Below are 27,702 nucleotides of genomic sequence, written 5' to 3'. Positions count from 1 at the left end.
CCCGCGCCCCGCCTCGCCGCTGCTGGCCGGCGCCCCGCTGGCCGCCCGGCAGCGCCGTGCATGTGCGGCAACAACATGTCGGCGCCGCTGCCCGCCATCGTCCCGGCCGCCAGGAAGGCGACGGCCGCCGTGAGTGCGGGCGGGGGCAGCGGGGCGGGTTGGGCAGGCAGGCGGCTCCTTCTCCATCTCCGTCTCCTTCTCCCTCTCCGTCTCTCCCCCCGTCCTTCCCCGCTTTGTTCCCGGCCCCGGGGAAGGTCGGCGGGGTCGGGTGGCTGGGTAGACCGTGCGGCCCTGGCGGCGGCTCCCTCATGGCGGATGGGGCTGGGTGGGGAGGGGGGGGGGCGCTCGTCATTAGGGCTCTAACGCCGCTCTGTTTCTCTTTTCCAGGTGATTTTTCTTCACGGATTGGGGGATACCGGGTGCGTATGCCGGTCGGGTAGTGCGGGTAGTGATAAGGGTTTGGGTGCGACTTGATGGGATTTAAACTTTTTTTTTTTTTTTTTTTTTTTTGGGTGGTGTTTTACCCGTAACTTCACGTATGCTGCAACGACGCTGGCAACCATTTGTTGTAAAGAGCCAGAAAGAACCTCAAAAGCTTCCTCTACCGCCTTTCAGACGCGTAGTTTGGTCTGAACGGGACGCTTTGGGATTCAAATTTGGTGGAAAAAGAAGCCCCGTGTGTTTCTGACGTTTCTCTTTCCGGAGAGTAGTTCCTGGTCATTCCTGTGTTTGTCTAAATTTAGAAGGTTTTTTTTCCTTTTTTTTTTTTTTTTTCTAGACTTGTGGACTGCCGGTTTGCTAGTAGGTGCAGTTAGTTCACGGGTTCTTCTTCAGTATGTGATACTAAAATCAAGAAAGCCTGAATTTTAACACCTCTGAGCAAACTCCTAGGTAGTCACCTCCTGCCTACAGGTTTCTCTATCTGATGTATGGTCTTAACACTCTTAGAAGAAAAAAACAAAAAGCACCACCACCACCAATAAAACCCTTCACCCTGAACAACAAGCAGGCTGTGACATAAAACACCTGGTTTCCTTTGCCACTGGAAATTCCATGCTGGAATGGAAATAAGAAGAGCAGGGAATCCTTGGGAGGAGTCTAGCAGTGGTGTAATGTTCCTGCTTGAGGCTTGTGTGCATTCATTCTTCTCTAGTGTTAAAGCCATTGAATTAACATGCTATTGAAACTTTTTTTGTTTTTCTAGAAGAGTTTAAAGGAATAAGCACCTGGGAACTGGAAATAGTTACTGTGAATGCTGTGTCAATTGTGCTTTCTTTATGGACAAAACTACATAGTTTTTTGTTTTTTTAAGAACTCTTTTTTTTGTTACCCAGAACTTCAGTGTCACCTCTAGGTTGAAATTGACAGTGTTTAAATTTAAAAAAATAAGCTTTTTTAAAAGAAAAAAAAAAAAAAAGAAGTCCAGTCAACTGTCAGAACTGAAACTTATGTAACTTGGACACTTAGTAACTTAAAAAGAGTTAAGTCTGTGCATTTGGCAATATTTTACAAGCGGAGATGTTTGCTCTCATTTATTGTGCTGACTGGTAATTCGTCACCGGGTTTGAATTATCCCTCTTCCTCTTTGCTGGTAGGACGCAGCTGAGGCTGCAGTTACTTCCTGCATCTTGGCACCAAATGTTCAGCAAGGGGTTGCAGAATCTTCTGGGTCTTCTGGCTTAGAGTCCTTGCGAATTCGGTTGATGATTTTGGCAAGGGGAGAAAAATCATAAAAGTTTGCCCCTTAACATAAATAGTTTTCCTCATGCAAATGTGACGTTTCTGTTTTAGTTACAAAGCTGCCACACAGCCTTCAGCCTGCAAAAGCTCTGAGTGTACCAGAAGGTACTCCTGAAGTTGTAACACCTCTGTGGAAATAGGGTGACTTGCTGTGTTGTTCCTCTAGACCGCTGCAGGTTAGATTAGTTGAAGCTGGCTTGAACACACTGCCATTTTCTCCCCAAAAAAGTCATAGGACATAAAAAAAAAAAAAATAATAATAATTGTTTGAAAAGACATAATAAAGATTTTTAAAATTCTTGTAGTTTAAACTGACTTGGATTTTTTCATGTGAATTTTTAAATTGCTGAATTCAATTTTACCAACTTTTTCTTGCTCTGAGATGTCTGACATGTTAGAGGCTGTGTTCTTTCATTTCTACGTAAGTGGCACAAGGATTTGTACATACTCATCATAATCTGAAGAAAATGTGCAACATAGAGGATTGTTGTAAGAGTGTAAATGTGTATACAATGTAGTTTTTCAGTTTTGTCACAATAATCTTCATACTTGGCTAAAGGAAAAAAGTTCCCAAATTCTTATCTAACTAGATCTTCTCAGTCATATATCTCCTTTAGGTTCTTATTTGGTTATTTTGTGGTTTATTGGACATAACTATGCAAGTAAGATGATCACCCACTATTTGTTACTAGTATATGTAAAAGCATGGGTAGGGAGAAGGTTGACAAGCACAGCCAGAGCTTCAAATGCCCGTGCTCTCCCTGTGTTTGAAACCTCGTTACCTTCATGTAGTATACGTTGACTTCTTAGGCCGATACTAAAATTAAAAGATGTTATGGCTTGTCTGCTGTCGGACAGGTTAGTACAGCTGTGTCACTGATGAATTTGTTACAGATGTGTGCTGCTTAGAATCAACTTTTTTGTTACCTAGTTTACTGTGTGAGTAAATACTATAAAATGAGAAAAATCAGGAAAAAAGGAAATACGGGTACTACTAAATGTTTGGGAAAGCTGCGTGGATTCAGGTTTGGGTCCAGTATAGTTCAAGTCTAGATGAGCCCTGGCACGAGTCTTGCAGAGCTCTTTATTTAAATTACGAGTTCCAGTTTCCTGGTTTGTAGGAAGCTTGACAGCTCATGTCCTATGCAAATCCCAGGCTCTGTGCACTCATGCAGCACATGCTAGAGACTTGAAAACCTACCTGGGATGTGAAGCGTTGTTCAGGACTGCCTGAATCTGAGAGCGTTCCAGCTAAGCCAAAGTTAATGTGTTTGATTCGGTTAGGTGACACCGTAAGGAGCTAGGTTAGGTGTCAATCTGCTATTCTGCCACACCAAGAGATGTGATTCAGAAATGGCAAAGCTGCCTGTGAAAAAAGCTGCCTTAGCTCTACAGCAGCAACACGGTGGCCTGTGGGCCAGCACTGAGTCCAGAAGCAGCACATACCTGTGCTTGTATGTTTTAGTGCCAAAGTTGTTAAACCTTGCCAGGTGAGGAGCAGGCTCTGCATAGTGCCAGAGTGGCATTTCTGCAGCAGTGCCACAGACAGAATAAACCTTCTTAGTATTGTAAGATATCTGTATTTAGTATTGTAAGATATCTGTAGCACACTGTACTACGTGTAATTTTTTTCTAAAAATACTGACCTAATTCAGCATATCTCGTACTTGCTCTATGCTGTTGCAGCAACGTAGAAGTAAGAGCTAAGCTAAAACATAAATGACATTTAACATGCTTTTTTTTTTTTTTTTGTTAACAGGCATGGGTGGTCAGAAGCACTTGCAGGTATCAAAAGCCCCCATGTAAAATACATTTGCCCACATGCGTAAGTTTGTGACTTTTATTGTTTTGCCTTTTCTGTAGAGTTACATCTTAAGATGCTTGCACAGATGATGAAGTCAAATGGGATTTGTATGTCTCTACTTTTCTTTTTTAACTAAAAACATTTAAAATAATTCTGATGCTGTTAATTTTAGGAACTGCCAGGTTATTTACTCCAGGACGAAATTGCATTTTTATTCATATTTTCCTTTTGTTACTAATTCAGGCTGAAAAAATAATTGGACAGTTTTATGTATAAAGTAGAATTGTTTTTGACTTTATGCTTTCACTGCATTGAGTGAAATGACCCCTCCCCCACGGTCATTTGTTAAAAGCCATTCTGAACAAGGAGTAATTTTCTGTATTTTATTGACCTTTAGAAATGCTTCACATTATGTAAATGCAAATCTTAAACTCAAGTGTGTGTGTAGAAGATGCAATTTGCATATGATGTACAGCACATTTCAAAGATTACCAGGATATTCGTATTCATATTTTCAGCAAATAATGCAGTTTGAGAAGTGAAATACTTCTGAGCAGGGTCAGGAGTCAGTAAACAAAGCATTAAGATCTATCTGTCTTCTGAATTTATTTTAACACAAAAATCACGTCGTCTTCTGCTCTAACAGTCTTAGGAGATGCGGAGCAGGAGTGATAGGGAGGATAGGTAAATGATATTTCAGTGTGTATCAATTGATTACTGGGCTGTGAATTATTTATATATTTTACTGCGTGACCAGGCTTTAGTGAGCTGTTCCAAAAGGGCTCAGCAGTCTCTGCTGTTCTCTTCACTTGCCCTTTGTCATCTTCTAGTCTTCCCCACAGAATTTACTTTCCTACATTTCAGTAGATTAAAAGTGCAGCCGGTATTGATCCCTGGCATGAAGTTGTCTGAGATGATGCCATACAGCAGCACAAGGGTGGAAGGAGCCTTGCAGCAGAGGCAGACGTTGCTTAAGTAGCTTCTACTGTTGAAAGAAGCAAATATGGCCAGACTTGGCCTTTTGTGCTGCATTTCGCTGCTTCTGTAGGTTTGCTGCTGTGTAAGGTTCCTTCATCCACTGAGAATGTCTGTGGAACTGCAAAAAAAATTTAGAAATAACTAAAAGGCATATATATGTGTGGATTTTACGTGTGCATGTATACATATATAAAGGAGCCCATCAGTGTTTTGCTTCCTCTCCATCGAGGGTGATAAGTCAGCCCTGAATAATAAACACTTGGAGTCACTAATTTCAAGGGAGATTTCTTGAAGAGATGCTACAGAGTAGCTAATGTTAATTATGGTTTAAAAGTGAGACAGAATTAGAGATATATGATTTAATGGTGTAACTGCATCTGTATTACCAAATTCCACTGTATACCTGATGTCACTTCTGTCTGTTCTCACTTTTAGGCCAGTTATGCCAGTTTCTTTAAACATGAACATGGCTATGCCATCGTGGTAAGTACTTTGTTAAACTGCAGACAGTTCTTGAGGTTTAAACTCATAGTTCTTAATTAAAAATCCTGAACAACCTAAATGACTAGTTTTAATTGGATGTAAGTATCAAATTTTTTTGGTTCAGTTCCCTTCTTTAAAAAGGCTTTCATGATGACACTAAATTCCCTGTGTGGTAGTGGTTACTCCTCAGGACTAACTTGCATGTCTTAAGAAAACAGCTGAAAACCATTTTATTTTAGAAGTATAATCTATAGTCTGTATTGTGTGTAGTCAACGGTAGTGGAGATTTGGAATGAAAATACTGTTGCTACTTAGTGAGCAATATTTGGTGTGGCAGTAGAACATCTAGAAAATTTAGAACATCCACTCTCAAGAGAAAGTGGAAACACTTTGATAGATTTAAATGGACTTAAACCAGTCCGTGTTTAACTTTTTTTATTTTTTTCTCAAGTAACTTGTGTTTGTTTTTTGTATATTTCTCCAATCAGTATTTTAATTTTGTACATAAAACTGTGAAGTTGTACACAGACCTGTTAAATCTGCATCAACAGAGGAGTGGCCAGCAGGTCAAGGGAGGTGATTGGAGGAAATTTGTCACTCAGAGGGTGGTGAGGCACTGACACACATTGCTCGGAGAGGTTGTGGCTGCCCCATCTCTGGAAGGTGTTCAAGGCCAGGTTAGATGAGGCCCTGACCAACCTGATCTAGTAGGTGGCATCCCTGTCCATGGCAGAGGGGTTGGGGCTAGATGGTCTTTGAGGTCCCTTCCAACCCAAGCCATTCTGTGATGATTCGGTGATTCTATTAAATTGAAATGACTGCTGATATATTTGGAACAAAACCAAAATTGAGCTGCTGAACCTGCAGTAAATTACAGAAGGTAGCAAAACTCTGAACAACTTTGACTAGATCTAGCATTTTATCTACATCTACAGGTTGTCCATGATTTCTTGTGAACTATGGACGATTCTTAGGAAATAAGTTTGTTAGGAAAAAGGCATTTTAGTTTGGAAAATATCTAATTTTTACTATTTGTGTTTTAAGGAAGTGGAATGGATGCTCTAATGAGTAATGCTCTTGTTGATGTTTTTGTAAGGTTTGATATCATTGGACTTTCTCCAGACTCACAAGAAGATGAAGCTGGGATCAAGCAGGCAGCAGAGAATGGTATGTTTAGGAACGCTTTTTAGGTCTTAAAAGTACTACTTTGTATTCTGAAACTGATCATTAGTCTGAAACAGTCTACAGATTCACAAAGTCAAAATCATTGGGGAAGGTAATACGATGTGTTGCGTTACTGCTGATTTGAGTTTAGGTAACTGCATGTTTTTTTTAAACTTCATGAGTGAGTAGGTAGTTCATCAGTATAAACACTTCATACACTTCATATTGTCAATGATAAAATGTACGTGGGAGCTAGTGTGCTGTTTTTTTTTGTTATTTTTAAGAGCCTCTGGATAGCATGGCAAGTTAGAACAGTCTTCCACGTGTGCTGCTGGGTAGTTAGAAGAGGATACTATCTCCCTAGCAGGGAAACTTGCAAGACTTCCTTGCATGTTTTCCTGTTTGGAAATTGTATAGCTGCACTGGATTTTTTTTTTTAATCATGTCCTAGATTTTTTGATAATTCTTACTGCAAAGCAGATGAAAGTTTCCTTTTGTTAGCTTTCTGTTGTCATCAGGGAGATGCCAACTTGTAGACTGTCTTGTAGCCGCTCTTGTAGACTTCCTACAGAGTGGAATGCATTTTCACTACTGGCCTTTATTTGTGTTGCAGTTAAAGCACTGATAGATCAAGAAGTAAAAAATGGGATTCCTTCTAATCGAATTATTCTGGGAGGCTTTTCTCAGGTAAGGTATGGTTGGAAAGAACTGTGTCTCTTTCTAGGGAAATAACCTAGCTATCCTCATGTGGGAAATCCAAACTCAAACTAAAAAGCTGATGATAGGTGTTTCTGAAACTTTAAAGTGTCAGTTTCTCTTTGACTGAAAAAATGAATTTGTTCATGTTAAGTAAATAATTACTGTTCACTGAAAAATGAACATGTGGGAAAAAGCTCCTAAAATTAATAGTCTATTTAAGTCTTATGTAGTGTTGCCTGAAAATCTTTTTTCTTGAACATCTTGCTAGTATTTTTAATTTAACTTCAATTTGGTAGGTATTTCATGGTCTTTCAACCATTGTGGTTTGTAAAATATCATAATAGGCCAATGTCCTGTAGAACAATCGGGTCTATATGCCAACTGTCTATGTGAAAGTGAATTAAAATATCAAAATAATGATGATATTGTCATGAGTGGTAGTGCTTTTTATTCATGTCTAGCTTTGAAGTCTAAGTTTCATCTGTTAGTTCTGGTAAATTTGCCGTTTTACTTGTGAATTGATCACATGGGCTTGGAAGTGGGGGGAAAATACAATGAGTGTATTGTATATCTGTATCTTTGTGTATAAGAATACTTGATATTGCTGTTACTATTGGTTCCGAGGAAGAATAAATTGGAATGGAAAAAGTTCTTTAAAGGAGAAACTGAAGATCTTGAAAGAAACATGAAAAGGAACGTTACCTTCACCATACTAATACTAATCTTTTTGTCTTAGGGAGGTGCTTTATCATTATATACAGCTCTTACAACACAACAAAAATTAGCAGGTGTTGTAGCCCTCAGCTGTTGGCTTCCTCTACGAACTTCCTTTGCTCAGGTATTTATGTTTCTTTCTTAAGGTGTTCTGCAGTTGTGAAATTAGTGTATCTGAAGATTGTATCTTGTGCAGGAATTAGTGGTTGTCATTACTGAGTATTGCCTGCACTTAGATAGCTCCGAAGTTTGTGAAATAGGGCACTGCAGGTTTAGAGTTAGGCAAGTTGGGAAAATGAGGAAGAACTCAGTAGCTACCTCTGCTTAAAATAACATTCGGAGGAAACGTACAGGATATGGCAAGATTTTCCTTGAAGATTAATTTTCTATTTGCCACTAGTTCCATCTGCAAGTCTTATTAAAACTAGGTATTTAAAAAAAAGTATCAGTTTGTTTTACTAGTCCAGAAATCACACTTTCTGAAGAAATTTTCTGAAATGAGTGCCAAAATCTTACTTGCAGGTGTGTTTTTCCTGTTTTTTTTTGTTTTTTTTTGTTTTTTTTTTTGTTAAATTTAATGGGTGGGTGGTCAGGCATAGAATGTATTTCATGGGGAACTTGCATGCTATTCATAATGTTCTTCCTTGAGAATTCATCTTGCTTTGTCATGTCACAGGGAGTAGTGCCCTGGGGTAATTTTATCTCAAATACGTTAGTTTTACTTCATTTACTGTCTACTTCTTCTCTTCCCCCCTTTAAATCTCACCCCGGACAGGGCACTATCAGTGGTGTCAACAAGGAGATTCCCGTTCTTCAGTGCCATGGGGACTGTGACCCACTTGTTCCTTTAATGTTTGGTTCTCTTACTGTTGAGAAGCTAAAGAGTATGATAAATCCAGCCAATGTAACCTTCAGGACTTACTCTGGCATGATGCATAGCTCATGTATTGAGGTAATTTTCTTGATGTACAATGTTTTAGTTGTGCACTTTATTTTTCCCTCCAAACAATTTTTTGGTTGTTTTATTTTTTATTTTTAATTAAAAGTGCATGGTTCTATTGACTTATTTTACTGAATAGGTTAATGCCTGGCTGAAAAAAAACATTCAAGGGAAATGTTTATATGACTGTTGGGGATTTCATTGTAAGACTTTATTTTTGGGTCTAGGCTGGTTGGTCTATAAAACACTTTTTTTCCTAATTTTTATTGCTTGCTTATTAAAGTAATCACCACAATGGAATGCAGATTGAATTCTCACAGCATCAGTACAGCTTGGCATTCTGGGGAGAAGTGCACGTTCTGTGGATGGTTTTGGAGACATCAGAGGAATTTGGAGGGGGGTGTTGCAATTTTGAAAGAGGCAGCCTCAAAATCTGTGCTTATGGTTCTGGCCCAGCAAGCAGTTGAGCTGATGTAATGGCTTGCTGCTGCCAGAATGGGGTGGGCTAGTTTCCTCTGCTCTTGACCTTGTGGCCCTTCTCTTCCTGCACCAGCTCTGGAGCTGATCAGAAACTTCTTTGAACCCTCTGAATTTGCTAAAATGGTAAAAGCTGCTGGCTTAACTTTTGCTGCCTTAGTGAGTTGAAGCATCTGAACCCACACAATGGTAGGAGCAAAAAACAGAATAGGCAGCAACGAACAGGTCTTCCATTTTTCAGCAGCAGTAACTTTGTAAATTTGGATAGCTGCATCTCTTTGGGAGGTTTATGCAGTTTTATTACATTCAGACAGTAATAGCATTGGGTTGTCATGCAAATGTATGTGTTCTTTCTTATGACAATTAGTACTTTTTGAGGTGTTTTTTTTTTTTTCTTTGGGGCGGGGGGGCAGTCATGCATTTTCTAAACTTGCATAAAGTGCTACTGTCGTATATTGCGTATTCCTATGAAGGAGCTTCCCTGGTTTAAAAAAAAAAAGTAATAATAAAAACTAAATTATTTCTTATGTGGATTGGTTTCCCAGTCTGTTTCACAGTGTTGCTTTTCATTCCTTAAGATAGGAAGTATCATGAAGGTAAAGTTGTTTGGCTAGGAGGAGGTGCTGCTGGGTTTTCACACCACCGTTAACTTGCAAAGGTTTAAAGTATGCATGAACCTACAGCCTTAGCTACATTCAAAGCCAGTCCATTTTCAGCCTGGTGCTGTTCACATTACTTGATGATTAATATGTAGATTTTTCTCTGTGAAGTTGAACAAACAAAGGTGGCCTTTGTCCTTTTCCTTTGGCTTTAACCTCTTCCAAGCAAAGCTATATCTATTGCCTTGAAGTTACCTGCTTTGATTTGCTGTGTGCAAAGTGGTAAAAACATATCAAGTAACTAATTGAATATTCAGTATTTCTAGCCCAGCTGCTCACAATAACTGAATTTTTGAAACCTTATTTCGTGTAGCTGAAAATATATTAGTAGTGAACTTCAACTAATGCATACCTTTCTCTTTGAACAGGAGATGATGGATGTAAAACAGTTCATAGACAAACATCTACCTCCTGTAGACTGAAATGATACGTGAGAAGCCTTCTACATAAAATACACCAGCATCAACTGTGGTAGAGCGTTAATCTTTTCACATGCCTGATAGGAAGCATTACTTCTGTACCTACAGTGTTACTACTGTGTTGCAAATTTATACTTAGGACAAGGATTAAATAATACACACGTGCGAGAAATGATAATCTTTTTAGTATTGATCATCCACTGATGAAATTGTAAGAATGAGGCAGCTAGGTAACAATGATAGAATGTAAACTGAGCATACTATTTTAAAGACATGCCTGACTTTTGATTGCAAAATTTTGAACCATTTGTACAAGTAATTAAAGACTAAATTTATGTGAACAACATAAATGTGACCAGTTTAGTATGTTTGAGACATGTTTGTTCTTAATACTCTTTGAAAATAAATTAAAACATTTTGTTTATGTAATGGATGCATAAAGTACACAACAAATGTTGTATAAAAGTATGTAACAGTGGGCATATGGTGGTAGAATAAATGTTACTGAGGACAAACCTTGAAATGTTAAATGTTAATTCTTACACCAGATAGAAGGGTGGTTCTCCTAGAAAGACTTAGTCAGTAGAGGTATATCCTGTATTTGAAACACCACAATTTTTAACTGTTTTCATACAAGTATATACTGATAGTTATATCATTATGAAGGGACTCAGTACTTGTTACACCATCATTCGTTGCTGTCTTGTTGCCAGTTGTTTTAGATTACTATAAAATTATGTCAAATACTGACTTGGAACAGAATTCTGAAGAAGTGCATAAGGTTAATATGAGTTTCATTTAAAAAATCCTGTTTTGATATTGAACATTCATCTTATGCTTTAATCATTGTAGCTTTCATTTATGTAGAAATGTTCATGATATATTTTACATGAGCGATTCCAGCATACAGTTTTGATTTTTCTGGCTGCCTTGGAGTAACTAAATGAAAACAGTGCAGACATGTAGTTTTTAGTTTTGTGTATTGTTGAAGTCTCATTTGTAACATAGACATTGACCAGTTTAGATTCTCTTTTGTGGAACTACCAGTGGAATTGGGATAACTTTAAATTGTTATTGTCTAATACTTTCTTTTATTTCATTTCAAAACTTGAGATTTTTTCTGGAAAAGAAAACAGAATGTTATTTTCAAATATATGATTGTATGTTTCCCTGGATCAATGTAGCCTAAGAATGTGGAGACCTACTACAGGCAAAAAAATGTTCAAGATATAGAATGTCTCTTATTTTAGAAGCATAAAGTTCTAGAACACACTGGATTACAGAAATCGATGCATGCTTTTTGTAGTTAAGAGCTGTAATTCACTTTCTGGAAGTAGCTGTTCTTCTGTAGCATTTAGAGGCCATCACCACACTAGAGATATTAAAAAAAATATACTATGCTTTTTACTACATAATAAGCTGCTTAACAATCTTCTATACTGAAATATGTTTGCAAGCAAAGAATATTCCTGTTTTGGATGCATCTGTGTTGTCAGCATTGTGATTCATACCTGTAGATAAGGTACTTTCTACTCGCCCAGCTTAATCAGGCGGTCTTCTTGCAGTATTTTTGGATTTACATCACAGGAACCTGCCAGTACAAATGTATAAATCAGGAATTATGTATGTATATCCCTCTGACATAGCTGCTGCCAGAAATCTGGCTTGTTCACCTGGTCTGAGTTCTCAGTTTTCATTACTTTTCTTCATACGTAGTGCACTTCATTTTGAGGAAGCTATTTTTCTTTTCTAATCCTGTTTCTCTGGATTATTAAATATCTCAATTGAAAAGGATTTTTTTTTTTTTCTGAACAGTATTGGGGCACTTCTAGAAATTCTATCTGCATGGCTGAGGAGTCTATTAACTTTGAAGTTTAATTATTTTTTTCAGTCTCAGTCACTGTTCTATGTATTTGCCAATTTGTCTTTCAGTTAATTTCTTTCACTGAAGAAACCATAATATTCTTGTAGTTGTGCCAAAGTTGTGTTCAGAAAACTGTATTTCCTAGCTTGGAGTCATTCCCAAATTGCATTAGCTAATTTTGCAGTCCCGCTGAATTGCAAACTTCTTAGTCAAGCAGTATGTTATTTCCCTTAGTTTTCAGATTGATTCCTACTCCCCTGTTGTCTAAGTTACTCCCCAAATACTGTCTTGTTTCCAAACTTCTGCATAACCTTCTGATCTTTTTATTATTTTCGTGTCCTGTTTGTGAATTGATAACAGTGTCCAGCTGCTGTTGTTCATCTCTTATTTAGTCTGCACATTTCACATTTTTTTCTTATGTTGTGATTAGTTTAAAAAGAAATATTCCTAAGATGTTAAAATGAGATTGGTCTTATATTCTGTGTTAGCTTAACTCTTTTCTCAGTTTTATGCACAGGCTTCGCAGCTCAAAGTCAGCTTCTAGAAATTCTGCATTTTAAACTTAGATCAGCTTCAGCTATTGTCTCCATGATGCTTTGAAATGTTCTTTTAGAAACGCTTTATATGACAACTTTGTTTAAATACTCAGCTAGCATAACAATGTGTTTTGTTTTGTTTTGTTGTTCATACTGTTTTGCTGCTTGCTTTATCCACAAAGAGCTGTGTTACCAAAGTAAATGTCATGACTTAATTCTGAATTCCTATTCTGAGAAGAGTCCTTCCTCATGCTTTGTTGCAGGGGAGATGTGTATGTTGTAGATGGGGTTTTCTAAAGAGCCCAGAAACCAGAGGAAACTTCATAGATGTATTTGAAGCCTGCCCCATTTCTTCCCATAGCAGTGTATGTATACTGAGCTCTAGTCTTTTTTTTTTTTTTTTTTTTTTTTTTTTTTAACTTCCCAGCTCATTGGAAAGCTGTGTGTGATCTCTTAGCTGAACTTAGTCACTACCTGACGTGATTTGATGCTGGGGTTGTTGCATGATGTCCTTGCTGGCATGTGTTTTTAGGCTGAATGATAGCTTGTCCCAGTGTGTTTATTTTCACAACAGTCTATTAAAATGGAGAAGTTGGGCTGTCAGTGCTCTAAATATGAAGATCCTGTTCTCGGAAACTACGACTTGAAAATCTCCAAGAATTAATTCTATTTTTGCATTGCTGAACTTCATTGAAATGGGATGATGCCTTAAAAATGCCTGTTTAAGCACTGAGGTGAAAATGTCCTGCTTGCAGATCAGTTTATTTCAGTGGGTATCGAGCTCCCCAATACATTTTAATTTCACATTCAAAATTAAGTTTGACTGCAGTTTCGTGACATCAGAATTCTGACTTCTTTTTAGAAGATGTTCCCCATTTTTAACTAAACACATTGAATCATGTATTGTGAGCCAAATCTTCCAGCCATTCCTGAAGTAAATGTACTGTGGTGAGGGCTGTATGATTTGGTCTCTTCCCATTGTGTACAATTACAACACAGTAGATTGGTAAAAAGTACTGTACACCATCGCTGGTATTAGAATTGTTAATTAAAACATGTTCTCTCTAATGGGGTATACTGAACTTCATTAAAATTATTAGGCTGAATCTTGGAAGTAGGGGCACTGTTTCTGTTAATGGATACGACTAATAACAAACTGTATATGTTAATGAAGCCATATGTACAAGGCCTGCACATCTTAAATTTTATAAAGAAATACTGAACACTTGCTCTTTGTGTTATGAGGTATAAGCCATTTATATTTACTATAAACATTTAACATGTAATTCAGTTTATGATAAGGACACAACTTTGAAAATTACTTCTGTAGTAGGGAAGGTGTAAAATCTTTCAGTTTTTATCATTGTGAAATAAATATCAATCAGTGTTTGGGAAAGTACTAACGAGTTTTTCCGTACATACCTGAAAGAAGTCGAGCTTTCACGTGCTGTGAAACAGGCACTTGGAGACCTCTTGCAAATGTACTGCAGAGTAATGGATGCATGATTCTGTAATACAAAAGGATGATTCATAGTTACTGAAAACAAACAAAACACATTATGATTTGCTTTTGAGAAGAATGCTAAGCATGAATTATTTTTTTTCATATTCTAGGTTATTAATTTTATTTCAGCTTGCTTCCTTGGAATCTGCAGTAATTTTGAAAGGTAGAGGAAATTAAAATATTTTCCAGTGCCCTTATTGTAGGACACTGAGGAGCCAAAGTCTTCTCTCTGTGTGCTGTTAAACCATTCCCTGGGGCTTCTGCAGTGTCAGGGAACCCTTCAAAGTTATGTTATGTTTAGCATACGTACCACTCTATATACTTGTTAAAGAATCAGTTTTCTGGTCAGGGGTTACGTGCTGCTCAGGCTGACTGTGAAATCTGAGGCAGAACAGCGGTATACACAGTGTGAGGCACTCCCACGAGAAAACATGGAGGTTATCTGGGAAGAAATACTGTGAAGTGTTTAGCTGAAGAAACGTGAGAACGAATGGTGTCTTCGTGTGGTAAAAGTAGACCTCCCTCAAGCAGCTTGAAAGAAACTAAATGTCTGCTTGTCTGCATATGTGGTGGTTTTCATCTTCTCCCTCGTCCTTAGGAGGAGCTTCTTCCCTTACTAAACAAGCTTACTTCATTTCCATTGTTTCTGTCTTGACTGTAGGGGCGACTGATACCATAGCTGGTTGGTCCTTTGGGGTGGTCACGGTGTGTGTTATCTCGTCATCGAATTCAGGAACTTCCCTGTCCCCTTGAGGGTGCTGGGCAGTGTTAATTGACATCTGAGAGGCATAAGCCAGACCCCAGCAGAGTGCAGCAAGCTGGTGGAGTTCTCTGGTATTGCCAGGGTCAGGGCATACATCTTTCAAATGCTCTACCACTTTTCTTGGATTTTGCACTTGTTCCGGGGTGAAGTTAAGAACCATCAGAGGAGAACACTGTGACAGGTACCTGCCCAAATCCCCCCACACGCCTTGCCACCCACAACTACTTTGTCTCGGGGCAGGTCCTTGGATGATATTCTTAATAAATTGTTTGACCTCAAGGAGGAAGACAAACACTGGAACTAGTAATAGGATAACGTCCGACCAAGGGTAGCCAAAATACTCAAAGGCTGCTGCAGTTAGCCCCCAAGGAGAAAAGAAAGCACCACCCCGATACTATTCACGGATTGACTGCTAGGGGAGAAAAAAGAAGGCAGTGTAATTCTTAATATTTCCAAAAAGATAATCTCCAGGAGCCTAGAATGATAACAATGCAAGGCCTGAGTACCAGACGAAACTGGAGGCACAGCATGATAAAGAAACCAAACACAGATTTCAACGTGTTCTCTGATCGGATGTAGAGGAAAAAAGAGAACAGAGAACGGACTACATACAGCATAGTCACACAAAAATATTAACAGAAAACCCAACATTGTGACTAGCATTATATTAGTTGTAAATACCTTAATCAATTCTACTGTTATCTCAACCCTCGAGCCCCACGTTGGGCACCAAAAATGACTGTGATGGTTTTCCTCAGCTGGGCAGCTGAGCTCCACCACAACCGCTCTCTCACTCTCCCCTCTCCTCAAAGAGGAAGGGGGAGAAAATACAACACAAAGAGCTCAAGGAAGCACAGAGAGAAGGAAAAAAAAAATGTTCTCTACTTCCCATCAACGGGAAGCAGGGCCTCAAAACGTGTAGTGGTTGTTCAGGAGGGCAGCCCCCTCCCACACAGGAGCCCCCTTTTCGTTACTGAGTGTGACATCAGGTGTTATGGAATATCCCCTTGGTTGGTTTAGAGCAGCTCCCCTCCCCATCACTTGCCCACTCCCAGCCTTGCTGGCTCCTGGGGGCTTGGAGGGAGTCCTGATGCTGTGCCAGCACTATGCAGCAATAGACGCAACGCTGGAGTGATACCAGTGCTGTTCCAGCTGCGAGTGCAGAGCACAGCACTGTGTGGGATGCTGCAGGGAAAGGTGACTCCAGCCCAGACAGACCCAGCACAGCATCGACTGATGCCAACACATTCACATGGGGTACATTGAAGTTAATGTATGGAAATGTGTATTAGAGGCAGATATGTGAATAGTCAGTGGCAACTTATGGATATAAATAGAGCTGGTAACAATAAAAATGCAATAATACACAGTAATTTGTCAGTTTATGAAAATTTTTGACTAGTTTTCAGTGCCCATTTGCTTTCAGCCGTGGCATACTTTTCAGTAGCAATACAGCTGTGAGGAGAAAAGTTGCCTAGAATTAGCATGGTAAAAAATTACAGTGTAGTATTGAATTAAACTTTATCCAACACGGTATGAGACCATTGGTGTGGTAAATGAAGAAAGTGACAAAATTCTCAGCATGACAACTCTTTAACCTGTAAATGAGATTCTCTGAAGACTAATTTTTTTTATTTTTTTTTTGCTTGCCACTCTCACGTTACCACCAGTTGCCTTTAGGATAGCAAGTTTTATTAATTCTCCTTGAGTGAAACATGCCTTTGATATAACTTATTAAAGCTGATTTAAATGAAGTACTTCCATAATTTAATTGGCATCCACGAAGTAAATCAGTAGATAACGATTTTCTCTTAGTTCCATTTCCTGGAAAAGAACAACCTCCTCCTTTTTAATCTGCAAAACTTGTAAAACTTAAAACTCCTAGCCAGTTTGCAGAGGTGTAGTCAGCTTTACCTCAGGCATCAACGTGAGAGGTTTAGTTTCTCTGTGTAGGCAAGGTGGTTTTTCCTTGGGGACACATCAGAGTTTTTAAAAGGAATGTTGTATTGAGATTGTGAACCTGGATTACCCACTCAGTGGAGAAACAAGGGAGGGTCCTGTCATCAAAAAGTATATAAACCGTGTTTTGGAACTAGTAGGGGCGCTTGGTCTAACTTCAGGTCACACCATTATAACCTTTGGCTAGTCCAAGGAATTCAAAAACCCTATTTGTTGAAGAACAATAGAAATAACTACTCAAGATGCACGTTACTGTTTCCGAAAGTTTGGAGGAAAATCTCACAGATAAGAGAAATCACAACTCCCAGTTGCTACAGCTCCTGTTACGAATTGAATCTTGTACTAATCTTTTTTTTCCTCTGTGAAAAACAGGGTCAGTTGGCTGATGCAGACCGATTGCAGTTCTGTTTTGATAGACTGAAATCACTGTTTATGAAGTGTTCAAATAAAGAGGAGGGGCACAATGAGTATGTTTTGTGGTTACATAAAACTTTTTGGAATGCTGTGAATTTTACATTTACCGTAGATGTACTAACAAAAATTAGAGGAGCTTTTCTCATATGAAATATTAGTCCTGAAAATGGAAGGCTTTAAGTGCATCAGGAGGAGTTTAGAGATCCTTAGCTACAAATTTGTTGTGTGCTACTGTTGTGATCCTCCCCCTTAATTTCTGGCTATGTTGTATCATAGCAAAAGAGACTAGTTAGCAGAAGTCTGCAACGTTTCACAGGTGCACCCTCTCTTTGGAGAACCTTTTCTGTCTCTTAAATCTTCACATTGTGGAAGGTCCTGCAGTCCAGCAAATGAGAAGCACTACTGAATTAGGGACTGTCTCTTTGCAGCAGCATACGTACGGTACTTTTTAGAGAATGTCACAAAAGAACTGTGAAAACATGCTATAACAGGTAAATGCATTGCAACAAGTGGTATGCTATTTCTTCTTTCCAATGTGTTATTTAGGAGAAAGAAGCTCTGAACAGAAAGGTTGCATAGTTTTAACTTTTGATTTTTTTTTTTTCCCTCTCCTATTCTTTGGAGTTAAAATGTTACATTATAGAAGAAATTGATGCTGTACAAAGCTTCTTGTTAAAGGGTCATCTAAAAGAACAACCGTGGAGCGTGCTGTGTTTTTCTTCTCAATAAAGAATCACTGTCAGTAAGGCTGACAGAGCAGCTAATATACAGAATCTTGTTAGCAGTGGTTCAGTTTATTTGTACTATGTGCTACAGAATCAGAATGATAATCAGTTATGTGAGCTGCATTTTTTTTTAATGCAGATGCTTGCAGAAAAGGATATGCATTACCATCTGGTTAGTCTTTGATTTCCCTACTGAAATATTTCTCTGATGCTCCTTTCATTACTTTAGATGTTAAATGTATGATTTGCTTTCTCCTTACAGTCCTGCTGCAGCCCCTTGTAAGTGCTACATCACATTTGATTTACATTTATGATTTCCTTACCTGATACATTTTGAATGTTAATAAGGTTTAATCTGCATTTTAGAACTTTCCTTGCATTTCCAAAGAATAAGATATTGAAAGTTTTTGTTTGTTTATTTGCTTGTTTGTTTGTTTTTAGATAGACTAATATGGGAAGACTTCATTTCAGAACTTAAATACGTTTGAACTAAGCATACTGACAGATCTGAGATTTTTGGTTTTCTGATAGTGTTGTCTCTGGCCTATTTTGCACGTACTGTAGAACACAAACAAGCTTGTTTACCATACAGCATAGCAATAGCTCTCAGCTGCTAACACGCCATGTACTGTTTTTATCATTGATATGGTAGTGAGAAAAACAGTAACACCTTTCATTTGAAGTTAGCAAGTTAGCATCTAATTTAACCTGAGTTAGTTATTACTTGTACTAGGCTAGTGCATCTAGACAAAATGAACTACACCTGAACTGTCACAAACCCTTAAATGTTGAGAGCATTGATACTTTTTTTTTTTTTTTCTCCAAAATCTGTCCATGAAAGCAAAGGTAATCTTGTAAAGGTTTCTTGGTAACTTTGTTTTTTCCCTTGAGCATATATTAAAGGAAAAAGCTACAAGATTTCTGTATGTTTATCCAATTCACGCCCTTGATCTACCATCTGGGAAGATCCTGTCTAGCTCCCAAATTATTTTTATTGCTTCAAATGTCTGTGTATGTCTAGACCTTCAACTGGCAGATGCTGCGACCACTGTGCATTCAGCATCATGCAGAAGTGCTTTAAAACCTCCTGTCTTCATGTGGCTTCAGAATTTAAGTCAGTCTTGCTGCAAAGTACATGACGTGTAAATGCAGTGTCAGTAGTCTTTGCTCTAACTGCTTTCCTGAGTGGCAGCTCAAGGAAAATGCCTATCTTACCTCTTCTCCAAAATGCTGGTGTTTTCCAGCCCTCACCCACAAATGCACCCACAGCATTTGACGGTTTACTAATAATAGTTTCCAGAAGCACACATAAGCACCATCCTGAATCTTAGTAGGGGATAATCTGCATGTAATCTTTATGTAACGTGTGGATATTCTGATTGCTTTCTTGAGGTAAACACTTTGATTTTACAGTGAAAGTAGTTAAATGGTCACTAGTGGCGTTCCCCAGGGCTCAGTACTGAGGACAGTCCTCTTTAATACCTTTATCAATAATCTGGATGAGGGGATTGAGTGCACCCTCAGTAAGTTCGCAGATGACACCAAGTTAGGTGCGTGTGTCGATCTGCTTGAGGGTAGGAAAGCTCTGCAGGAGGATCTGGATAGGCTGCACCGATGGGCTGAGGCCAACTGAATGAAGTTCAACAAGGCCAAGTGCCGGGTCCTGCACCTGGGGCGCAATAACCCCAAGCAGAGCTAGAGACTGGGAGGGGAATGGTTGGAAAGCTGCCAGGCAGAGAAGGACCTGGGAGTGATGGTTGATAGTCGGCTGAATATGAGCCAGCAGTGTGCTCAGGTGGCCAAGAAGGCCAACGACATCCTGGCTTCTATCAGGAACAGTGTGGCCAGCAGGGCTAGGGAGGTGATCGTCCCCCTGTATTCGGCTCTGGTGAGGCCGCACCTCGAGTACTGTGTTCAGTTTTGGGCCCCTCGCTACAAGAAGGACATCGAGGTGCTTGAGCAAGTCCAGAGAAGGGCGATGAAGCTGGTGAGGGGTCTGGAGAACAAGTCCTACGAGGAGCGGCTGAGGGAGCTGGGCTTGTTCAGCCTGGAGAAAAGGAGGCTCAGGGGCGACCTTATCGCTCTCTACAGGTACCTTAAAGGAGGCTGTAGCAAGGTCTGTTCTCTCATATGCCTGGTGACAGGACGAGGGGGAACAGGCTAAAGTTGAGCCAGGGGAGGTTTAGGTTGGATGTTAGGAAAAACCTCTTTACTGAGAGGGTTGTGAGGCATTGGAATAGGCTGCCCAGGGAAGTGGTTGAGTCACCATCCCTGGAGGTCTTTAAAAGACGTTTAGATGTAGAGCTTAGGGATATGTTTTAGTGGGGACTGTTAGCGTTAGGTCAGATGTTGGATTTGGTGATCTCGGAGGTCTCTTCTAGCCTAGACAATTCTGTGATTCAATGACGTGGTTTGCCTTTTTTTTTTTTTTTATTTCCTAACTACAAAAAAAAAAAAAAAAAAAAAGACATTCATGAACAGAAATTGACAGTACGTATTACACGTTTATGTCAAACTTTGTGTATCTTACTCGACCATATACAAAGTTCAGGCTGGTTGAAACACTGGGAAGGAACTGAGGTACTACAGTGTGGTATGTGGCTAACGCAAAAGTTTCTTCCTCATCCGCCTCTCAGCTGTACTGGTTCTTGAGCCTGAATCTGTTCTAAAATCTGAAATCCTCTATGTTATAGAAAAGATGGACTTTTTAAAAGGCCTTTTCGGTGACGGGGAGGGAGGGCTTTATGTCTTTCCCAAGCCAGGCAGGTTGAATGCTGCCAGCGGGGCTGGCAGCTGAGGGCGGCGGCGCAGCCCTAAGATGTCTGACGCGGCTGGGGCACCTCGTGCCTGAACCAACCCCTCGGCAGGCGCTGAGCTGAAGCTTTAGGGCACACCACCCCGGAGCAGCGCCTGGGGTCGGGGCGGCAGACCCCGGGAGCGCGGTTCATTGCGCTTTGCCTGTTGCTTGGGGGCAGAAACGTCCCCCCCAGCCCCATTTTTCCACACACACGCTCTCTCGGCGCTCCTTAGCGCTGCCTGGCTCCCGCGGCCGGCGCTCGCCGAGCGCTGCCTGGCGGCGCCGCGCCCATCGCTGGTGCTGCTGGGGCGGGCCGGGAGGCAGCGCCGCGGCCTCGCTCCGGCTCCGGGACCGGCTCCGGCTCCGGCTCCGTGCCCCGACCCCGAGCCCCGAGCCCCGGCGCGGCCCCGGCAGCGGGCGTCCCTGGCGGGGGCACGCCATGACCACGGAGGACGAGATCATCCGCATCGCCAAGAAGATGGACAAGATGGTGCAGAAGAAGAACGCGGTGAGGCGCCGGCACCGGCCTCGCCTCGGCCCCTTCGCGCCGGGGGAGGCTCAGGGCGGCAGTGAGGAGGCATTTCTGCTCAGAAAGAGCAGCCAGGCACCGGGACGGGTTGCACAGGGAGGTGGTGGAGCCACCGTCCCTGGGGGTGTTCAGGGAAGGGCTGGACGTGGTGCTTGGGGACACGGTTTGTGGGTGGCACTGGTGGGAGGGGGTGGCTGCACCAGGTGGTCTTGGGGGTCTCTTCCAACCTTCACAATTCAATGTTTCTAATTCAAAACTTATCTGTGTGCAACTTCTTAGTACCATACAGTAGCCACATCAACGACTTTTTCCTCTCTAAGATGATATAAATTACCAATAACGCTTTTAGTAATGCTTACCCCTCTATGGGAGCACCAGCTGCATTAAACCGGTGAGGTTTGTGTGTGTCCCACTGCGTGTCCCAAATCTCCACAGCAAGCAGCGGCACTGGGTGCTTTCAGTAACAGCTGGCGGCAAGGACAGGGGCTTGAAGCTAGTGGATGCTGGAGTTGTGGTCCTCTCCCTTCCCGTACTGAAGGTGTTCACGTCCCAATTCATACCCTTATGAAACTAGTCTGCAGGCTTTTCTGGGATGTATTAATTCACAGCTCTTCCTTTTCTTTTTTTCCCTCCTACTCACAAGCACAAAAGGATTTGTGGTCTTACTTTCTCAGTTCTGAAGTTGGAGCAGTGTTTCATTTTATGATGTACCTCAGGTGCCTCAAGTACCTGTAGGGAGCCTACAGGAAAGCTGGGGAGGGGCTCTGTCAGGGAGTGCAGTGGTAGGACAAGGGGGAACAGCTTAAAACTAAAAGAGGGGAGACTTAAAGTAGATATTAGGAGGAAATCCTTCACTCAGAGGGTGGTGGGGCCCTGGCACAGGTTGCCCAGAGAAGCTGTGGCTGCCCCATCCCTGGAGGTGCTCAAGGCCAGGCTGGATGGGGCTTTGGGCAGCCTGGGCTGGTGGGAGGTGTCCCTGCCCATGGCAAGGGGAGGAAGCTAAGGGATCGTTAAGGTCCCTTCTAACCCAAACCATTCTGTGGTTTTGTGATAAAGACATACAGACTGCAAAATGTTTGAATATCGCAGGAGGAGCAATGGTGAAGTACAGTCTGTGCGGTGTTGTTTGGAAGACTTCTGACAAGAGGAAGAAAAAAAAACCTCCCTGATAATCTGGAAACAACTGCTGGTGCTGGGGAGCATCAGTGGGGCAATACCGTAGGTGCTAAGTGACGGCCGGGCATTTTGTGGTGATTTGGGAGGCTTTAGGGTCTGGGCTGTAATCCTTAGCAGCAGCTGGGGTCACGCAGGCAGGTGCTGCAGCACAGGTAACCCGGTGCAGGCAGCTCACAGCTGTAGGGGCAGCACAGCATCTCCATGGGGGCAGCCTGGGTCGGATGCTGCGAAGCCCAGCACCGGGGTGGTATCAGCTATCCAAAGCATGTGTGTGTGCTGTGGTGGCGACCCTGAGCTGGGTGTTAGGAGAGGGAGTGCATCGGTATTTAACTCGGCAGCTCTTTCTCTGTGCTTTTCATGCTGGTCTCTGTCAGTTGTAAGGTGTTGGTTGGACTTAGTCCTTCTCTGCAGTTAAAATGCTAGCTTTAGCAAAGTGACTGAGATAATTTCTATACGGAGGTACTTTGTTGTCTCACAAAGATGGAGCTGAGTTGGGAAATGTGCTCTTACATAAGCACACACTAGACGATCATGTTCCTGACAACTTCATGTGTTCCTTTCCCCATTTTTACTCAACATGAACAGGAAACTTTTAGGCAGTTTCCTTATGCTGCCAAGCACCTGTTTTAAAATCTAAAACATTCATGTTTCTCTGTATTTGGTGTGTGTCTTTGAGAATGATTTGATGAAACCCATCAATAAGAAAAGCTTTGATACCTTTTCACCCTGACGTTGGCAAGAGACACCTCAATCTCGCATACAAGAGGTGTCCGTGTGGTTTGTGACAGAGCCCTGTTTGGCATTTCTTTTGATGAGATGAAAAGGCAGCCAGTGCAGACACCCTTCCTGAGTCAGGTTCCTGGTGACTTGCCTTGACTAAAGCTTTAATTGCAGCTGTGCGGATTTCACAACTATTTACTGAAGCGATAAATACAGTTCTTGGAGGACGAAATAATCGAGCAACATTGTATTTAACACACTATGAGATGCATATTTCTGCTGTTACTTCAAGTATTGATTGCATATTGGGAATAGATGTCACCACTCCTCTAGAATTAATGTGGTTTCGTTAAAATGTGTGTTGGGCCTTCCTATAGCTTTTGTTGTATGTAAGTACACTCTTCTCTCACTGAGTTACTTTAATGAATGATTATGAAAGATAAGGTTGCACCCATGGATTAAAAAAAACAAAACAAAACACACAAACAAAACAGCAGCAGTTGAGTAAGTTTAGGAATAAAGTTGTCCATGTTATTAAATGTTTGCTTCCCTAAGTGGAACAGATCTATAACTACATGTATATAGGCCTGTTGTCTTCAGAAACATACTCCATTTTCTATAGCCTGAAGCATAGCTTTAAAATATACATACAGAACATCATTCTGCTGCTGTGATCTCGTCAGCTGAGGGAAGCTGAAAGGAGTGGTCTATTAAGGCTGTAGATTAAAGGTCAGGTAAACTGGAATCCAATAGGAATGGGGCTGGGGCATTACCTTTCACTTTCTATAGAATTACAGAAATGTCTTGCAAAAAAGGATTTGTAATAATGTCTGTAACAGCGTTTAAAGCAGGACAGTCTTACACTAGAAAAATTGGAATTACAGCATCCAGGTTGCTTTGGGTTGAAGAGAATGTTTGACTTTATGATAAAGAAAGTGGTTGTGAAAATCTGTTTAGTTGCTGTTACAGTTTGGACTTGGTTTAAATTTAATGCATCTAGTTTTTAGTACACCTGAAGCAATTGACTAGAGAAGAGTTAAGGCTTAGAAAGCACCAGTGCATTAGAAGTTTTGGCAATTTAGTACAGAAAACAGCATGAAATGTAGGTACTGGACAGAGAGTGCGTTGCTTTGTGATTTGTTGCATGGCCTGTTAAACTAACAGCTCAATATATAGGTTTGGAAAATATTTAGGCTGGGAACAATGGAATTGTTTTGATACCTACAGTTGGAAAAACAATAGAAATATATTCCATTTGACATTTTTGCCTGCAAGATGAGTTAAAAAGAGTGCTATAATCCCTACTTTGTATTACAGTATCATTGTTAAGCTGACTGCAGTACCAGACTACATTGTCCTGAGTTTGTTTTGCAATCACAAACTGTGTACAGTTTGCTAATAAGTTAACTGGTTTGGAGGTAAGTGTTACCTGATTATATTTTTGAAAATGACGTTTTGTTTTTTGTAGCTTGTTTGGCTAAGAAAATTTTCTTGATTTTTTTTTTTTTTTTTTGTAGCTGTAAAGGTAATAGGTTTGTTTCACTTCAATCTGTGTTTGCACGGGGAAAAACAAACAAACAAACAAACAAACATGCTTATGACTGTTTAGAGAAAGATATGGATTAGTATACTAACTCAGTTCAGCACCTGAAAACAACATGAGATTTACTGACCTTGCACCACTGCTGCTAAAAGTCCTCCGGGGGAGTTTTATTTAACTTTTATTCAAAAATTAGACTGTTTTCCTGGGACAGCAAAATGTTAAAGCTTTGGTTTTATGAGTGAATTGGGTTTCTGTGAGGTGGGAAATACTGAATTTTTTAGTTTTAGATGGTTCTTTGCTGTCACACACTTAAAAACAAACAAACAAAGGTTGTAGTAGACATTTGAAAGCATCTGAACGTGTGCCTGTGTGGATGTGAGTTTTAAAATGCCACTTTTGTTTTGCTCAGCCTGTTGGTGGTTGTTTTATGCGCTATCTTTAGCGGTTAAGTTGGAAGACCGTGCAGGTGCAGCAGCAGATTACATGAGTTCCTTTGCAACAGGTGTCAGAAGTTGGTTGGGAAGAACTTAAAAACAAAGACCCATGCAAATGAAAAGATGCAAAATGCATGTTGTAATACATACTTTGTGAATATGTAAAATGCATATAGAAGTAAATAAAATAGGATGAGCTGAGAGAGAGGTAAGGAAAGGGATGGATTTCCAAAGAATGGAAAGATGGAAATTGTGTGGAGTTGGTTTCTAAACCTCAGTGATTTTTTTTTTATTATTTAAAAAAAAAAAAAGGCAATAAGGTAATGGGGTTAGTCTGGGCTGAGTGGCCTCTAATATGAGAAGTCCTTTGCCTTCTTGCTGTTCTTAGGTCACAGGTACAGAACCATATGCACTTGAATAACAGCAAGCATTTCTTAACCTTTGGGAGTTTGCTGTGCTCTGCCAACGCATGTGTAGCAAGGAGTGGATGGTGCAGAGATTTGCTTGAGTGAGGAAATTTGGAAGCCTATTGCTTGCATTTATGAAAACTTCTAAGTGAGGCCAGCATCACAAATGAACAAATTGTTAGAGCAGCTGTGTATATAGATTGTCATCAATATTTAGCAGATCAGCTAAGAGTATCATCTCTGAAATGAACTCATCTATCTAGGAAACTAGTGCTTTCATAGTGTTAATTTATACCTTTCCTTATCTTAGCAGTGGAAGAGGAATAAAGAAAACTGCATGGCAGCTGTATAATAAACAAAAGCATTAGCTCAGTTGTTTCTAGTGCATTAGGATGGGCTCTGGCTTCCAGTCTGGAAAAAGTTGATGCTTGGCCTGTCTGGTGTAGGCTAAATACTCTTATCTGTCTGCACTAACCTATGCAGTCTAGTATGTATATTTCATTGAATTAATATTTAAAGTCAGTAGTTGAAAATAAGACTTGAAAGCAAGTCTTGCTCAACTTTTTTCTTTTTAATTGGGGCATTTGTTAGCAGACATGCATGCACAGTTGTCATTTCTATGGGGGACAGTAAACCTGTGTCTAGTTAAATAGCGTAATCTGATTATCATTTTTAAACCAGCATAATTTTATGGCTTTACCACATCACTATAGATACAGTTAAGAAAGTGAGTTATAATGAGCTGCATTATTGACGGGCTGTACAGAGCTTCCCAACTCAAATTCTTGTCTAAAACAGCAGGTGAGCTTGTTGTAGATTACCAATTGTTGTCTGGTTTGTTTCTGATGCTGTTAAGCAAAATGTGCTTATAGATGCCTGTTGTTGAGGGTGTGTGTTGGTTAAGTGGCAATTTACAGGATGCTCTGACTGGCATTTGAATTATATGGGATGAAACTTCCCTAGTCTTTCGGTGAATACTTTGAAATCTGAGTTAATTTTTAGTTTGTGAAGCAGAACATTCCTTGGCCCAGAATTGTTCCATGGATAAATTGGGAACTGATGGTTTGAATCCAGTCTGGGACCTTTAAGGCACATAAGAGTATGTTGTTGATACTATTTTTAAAATACCTCATTGCTACTAAATTGACTGTTTCTTTTTCCTTTTTGCAGGCTGGAGCTCTTGATTTATTAAAGGAGCTTAAGAATATTCCCATGACTCTTGAATTATTACAGGTATGACTTTTTATTGTTATGCTGCAAAAATTAACCCTGTAATAATGAAGGTGAGGCCAGCAAATCTGGAAGGTTGCACTAATTAAAATAGATTCCTGTGGAGAAAGCACTTGAAGAATCTGTTATTTTGGATAAGTAGTCTGATTTCACCCTGATTCAGGGCACTTGAGACTTAGCTTCCACTCTTAAAGGTCATCTTTTGAGTTAAAAATAATGAGTGTAGTTACAGACAAAGGAAAAGTACTGCTTATAGATTTGCTTTACTTACATTTGTAGATTCTTGTTACCAGAAATGTGATGCATTTCCCTCTCTGTAAGGGAGAATGCACCTGATTAGAGCTCCTCCTTTTTACCTAGTTTGTTCTGTAGCTGGATTTTAAGTGAAGAGAACAGTAGTTCATACCTTCAGGTAGGTTGTATTTGATCATTTCCTTTTTTTATCCATCTAACTCTGAGTAGTGTAGTTATAAAGGTAATTACAGTACCGGTTTTGCTCCTCTATGCAGGTGTGGTGCTGTCTCACACTTGCAGGCGTACACTCTCATTTTGCTTATCTCTACATCTCTAACATAGTATATTACTTTTGCAAACTTTTCAAAAAAATAAGTCAATGAACTTCATTTACATGTCAAATTTCAAAGTTTGTCATGTAGCTCTGCAGTGTTTAACTTCTGTTTCAAATTAACTGGGTATTACGAATCTCTATGAAAATTTGCAAATAGGGCTAAGTGGAAGACCTGATTTTTGCTGTGGTAGTCACTTAAATTCCAAAAGACTAAAAAGTATCATTTTGCTAAGTGACAATGGCCACAGATAAAGAATTGGCTACAAAGATAAAAGTATCTGTAGCAGCATCAGTCTTTCCTATATATTTGTCAAATATATTTATTTTGGTTACATTATCAGTAAAACCATTTGCCACAAAAAATAGGAATTTGAAAGTTTCACCTTTATGCATGAATGAGCATGGCTGATACAACTCTGCAACTTTTTTCCCTATGTCCAACCTTGTTCCTAAAAC

General features: G+C 40.2%; 1 protein-coding gene across 3 annotated transcripts in view; it reads left to right on the top strand.

Annotated features, from left to right (window-relative positions):
* The window catches only part of LOC311207238 (transcription elongation factor A protein 1), a 49,766-nt gene continuing 22,064 nt past the window's right edge, over positions 1 to 27,702 (top strand). The window contains exons 1-9 of one of the 3 annotated variants that reach the window (XM_084283199.1): positions 1 to 129; positions 388 to 419; positions 3,500 to 3,565; positions 4,958 to 5,005; positions 6,102 to 6,172; positions 6,783 to 6,856; positions 7,605 to 7,706; positions 8,358 to 8,534; positions 26,619 to 26,681. In XM_084283199.1, the coding sequence (XP_084139325.1) occupies positions 61 to 129; positions 388 to 419; positions 3,500 to 3,565; positions 4,958 to 5,005; positions 6,102 to 6,172; positions 6,783 to 6,856; positions 7,605 to 7,706; positions 8,358 to 8,534; positions 26,619 to 26,681 (702 nt within the window). In that variant the 5' untranslated portion in view covers positions 1 to 60. Of the gene's footprint in view, positions 130 to 387; positions 420 to 3,499; positions 3,566 to 4,957; positions 5,006 to 6,101; positions 6,173 to 6,782; positions 6,857 to 7,604; positions 7,707 to 8,357; positions 8,535 to 10,026; positions 10,601 to 20,951; positions 21,148 to 26,618; positions 26,682 to 27,702 lie in introns of those variants that run through there. The other 2 variants (XM_084283198.1, XM_084283197.1) reach the window with 2 other exon arrangements.

This window comes from Netta rufina (genome assembly GCF_964035555.1).
Source record: "Netta rufina genome assembly, chromosome: 2".
NCBI classification, from domain to species: Eukaryota; Metazoa; Chordata; class Aves; order Anseriformes; family Anatidae; genus Netta; species Netta rufina.
This window is presented reverse-complemented; position numbering and strand designations above follow the sequence as displayed.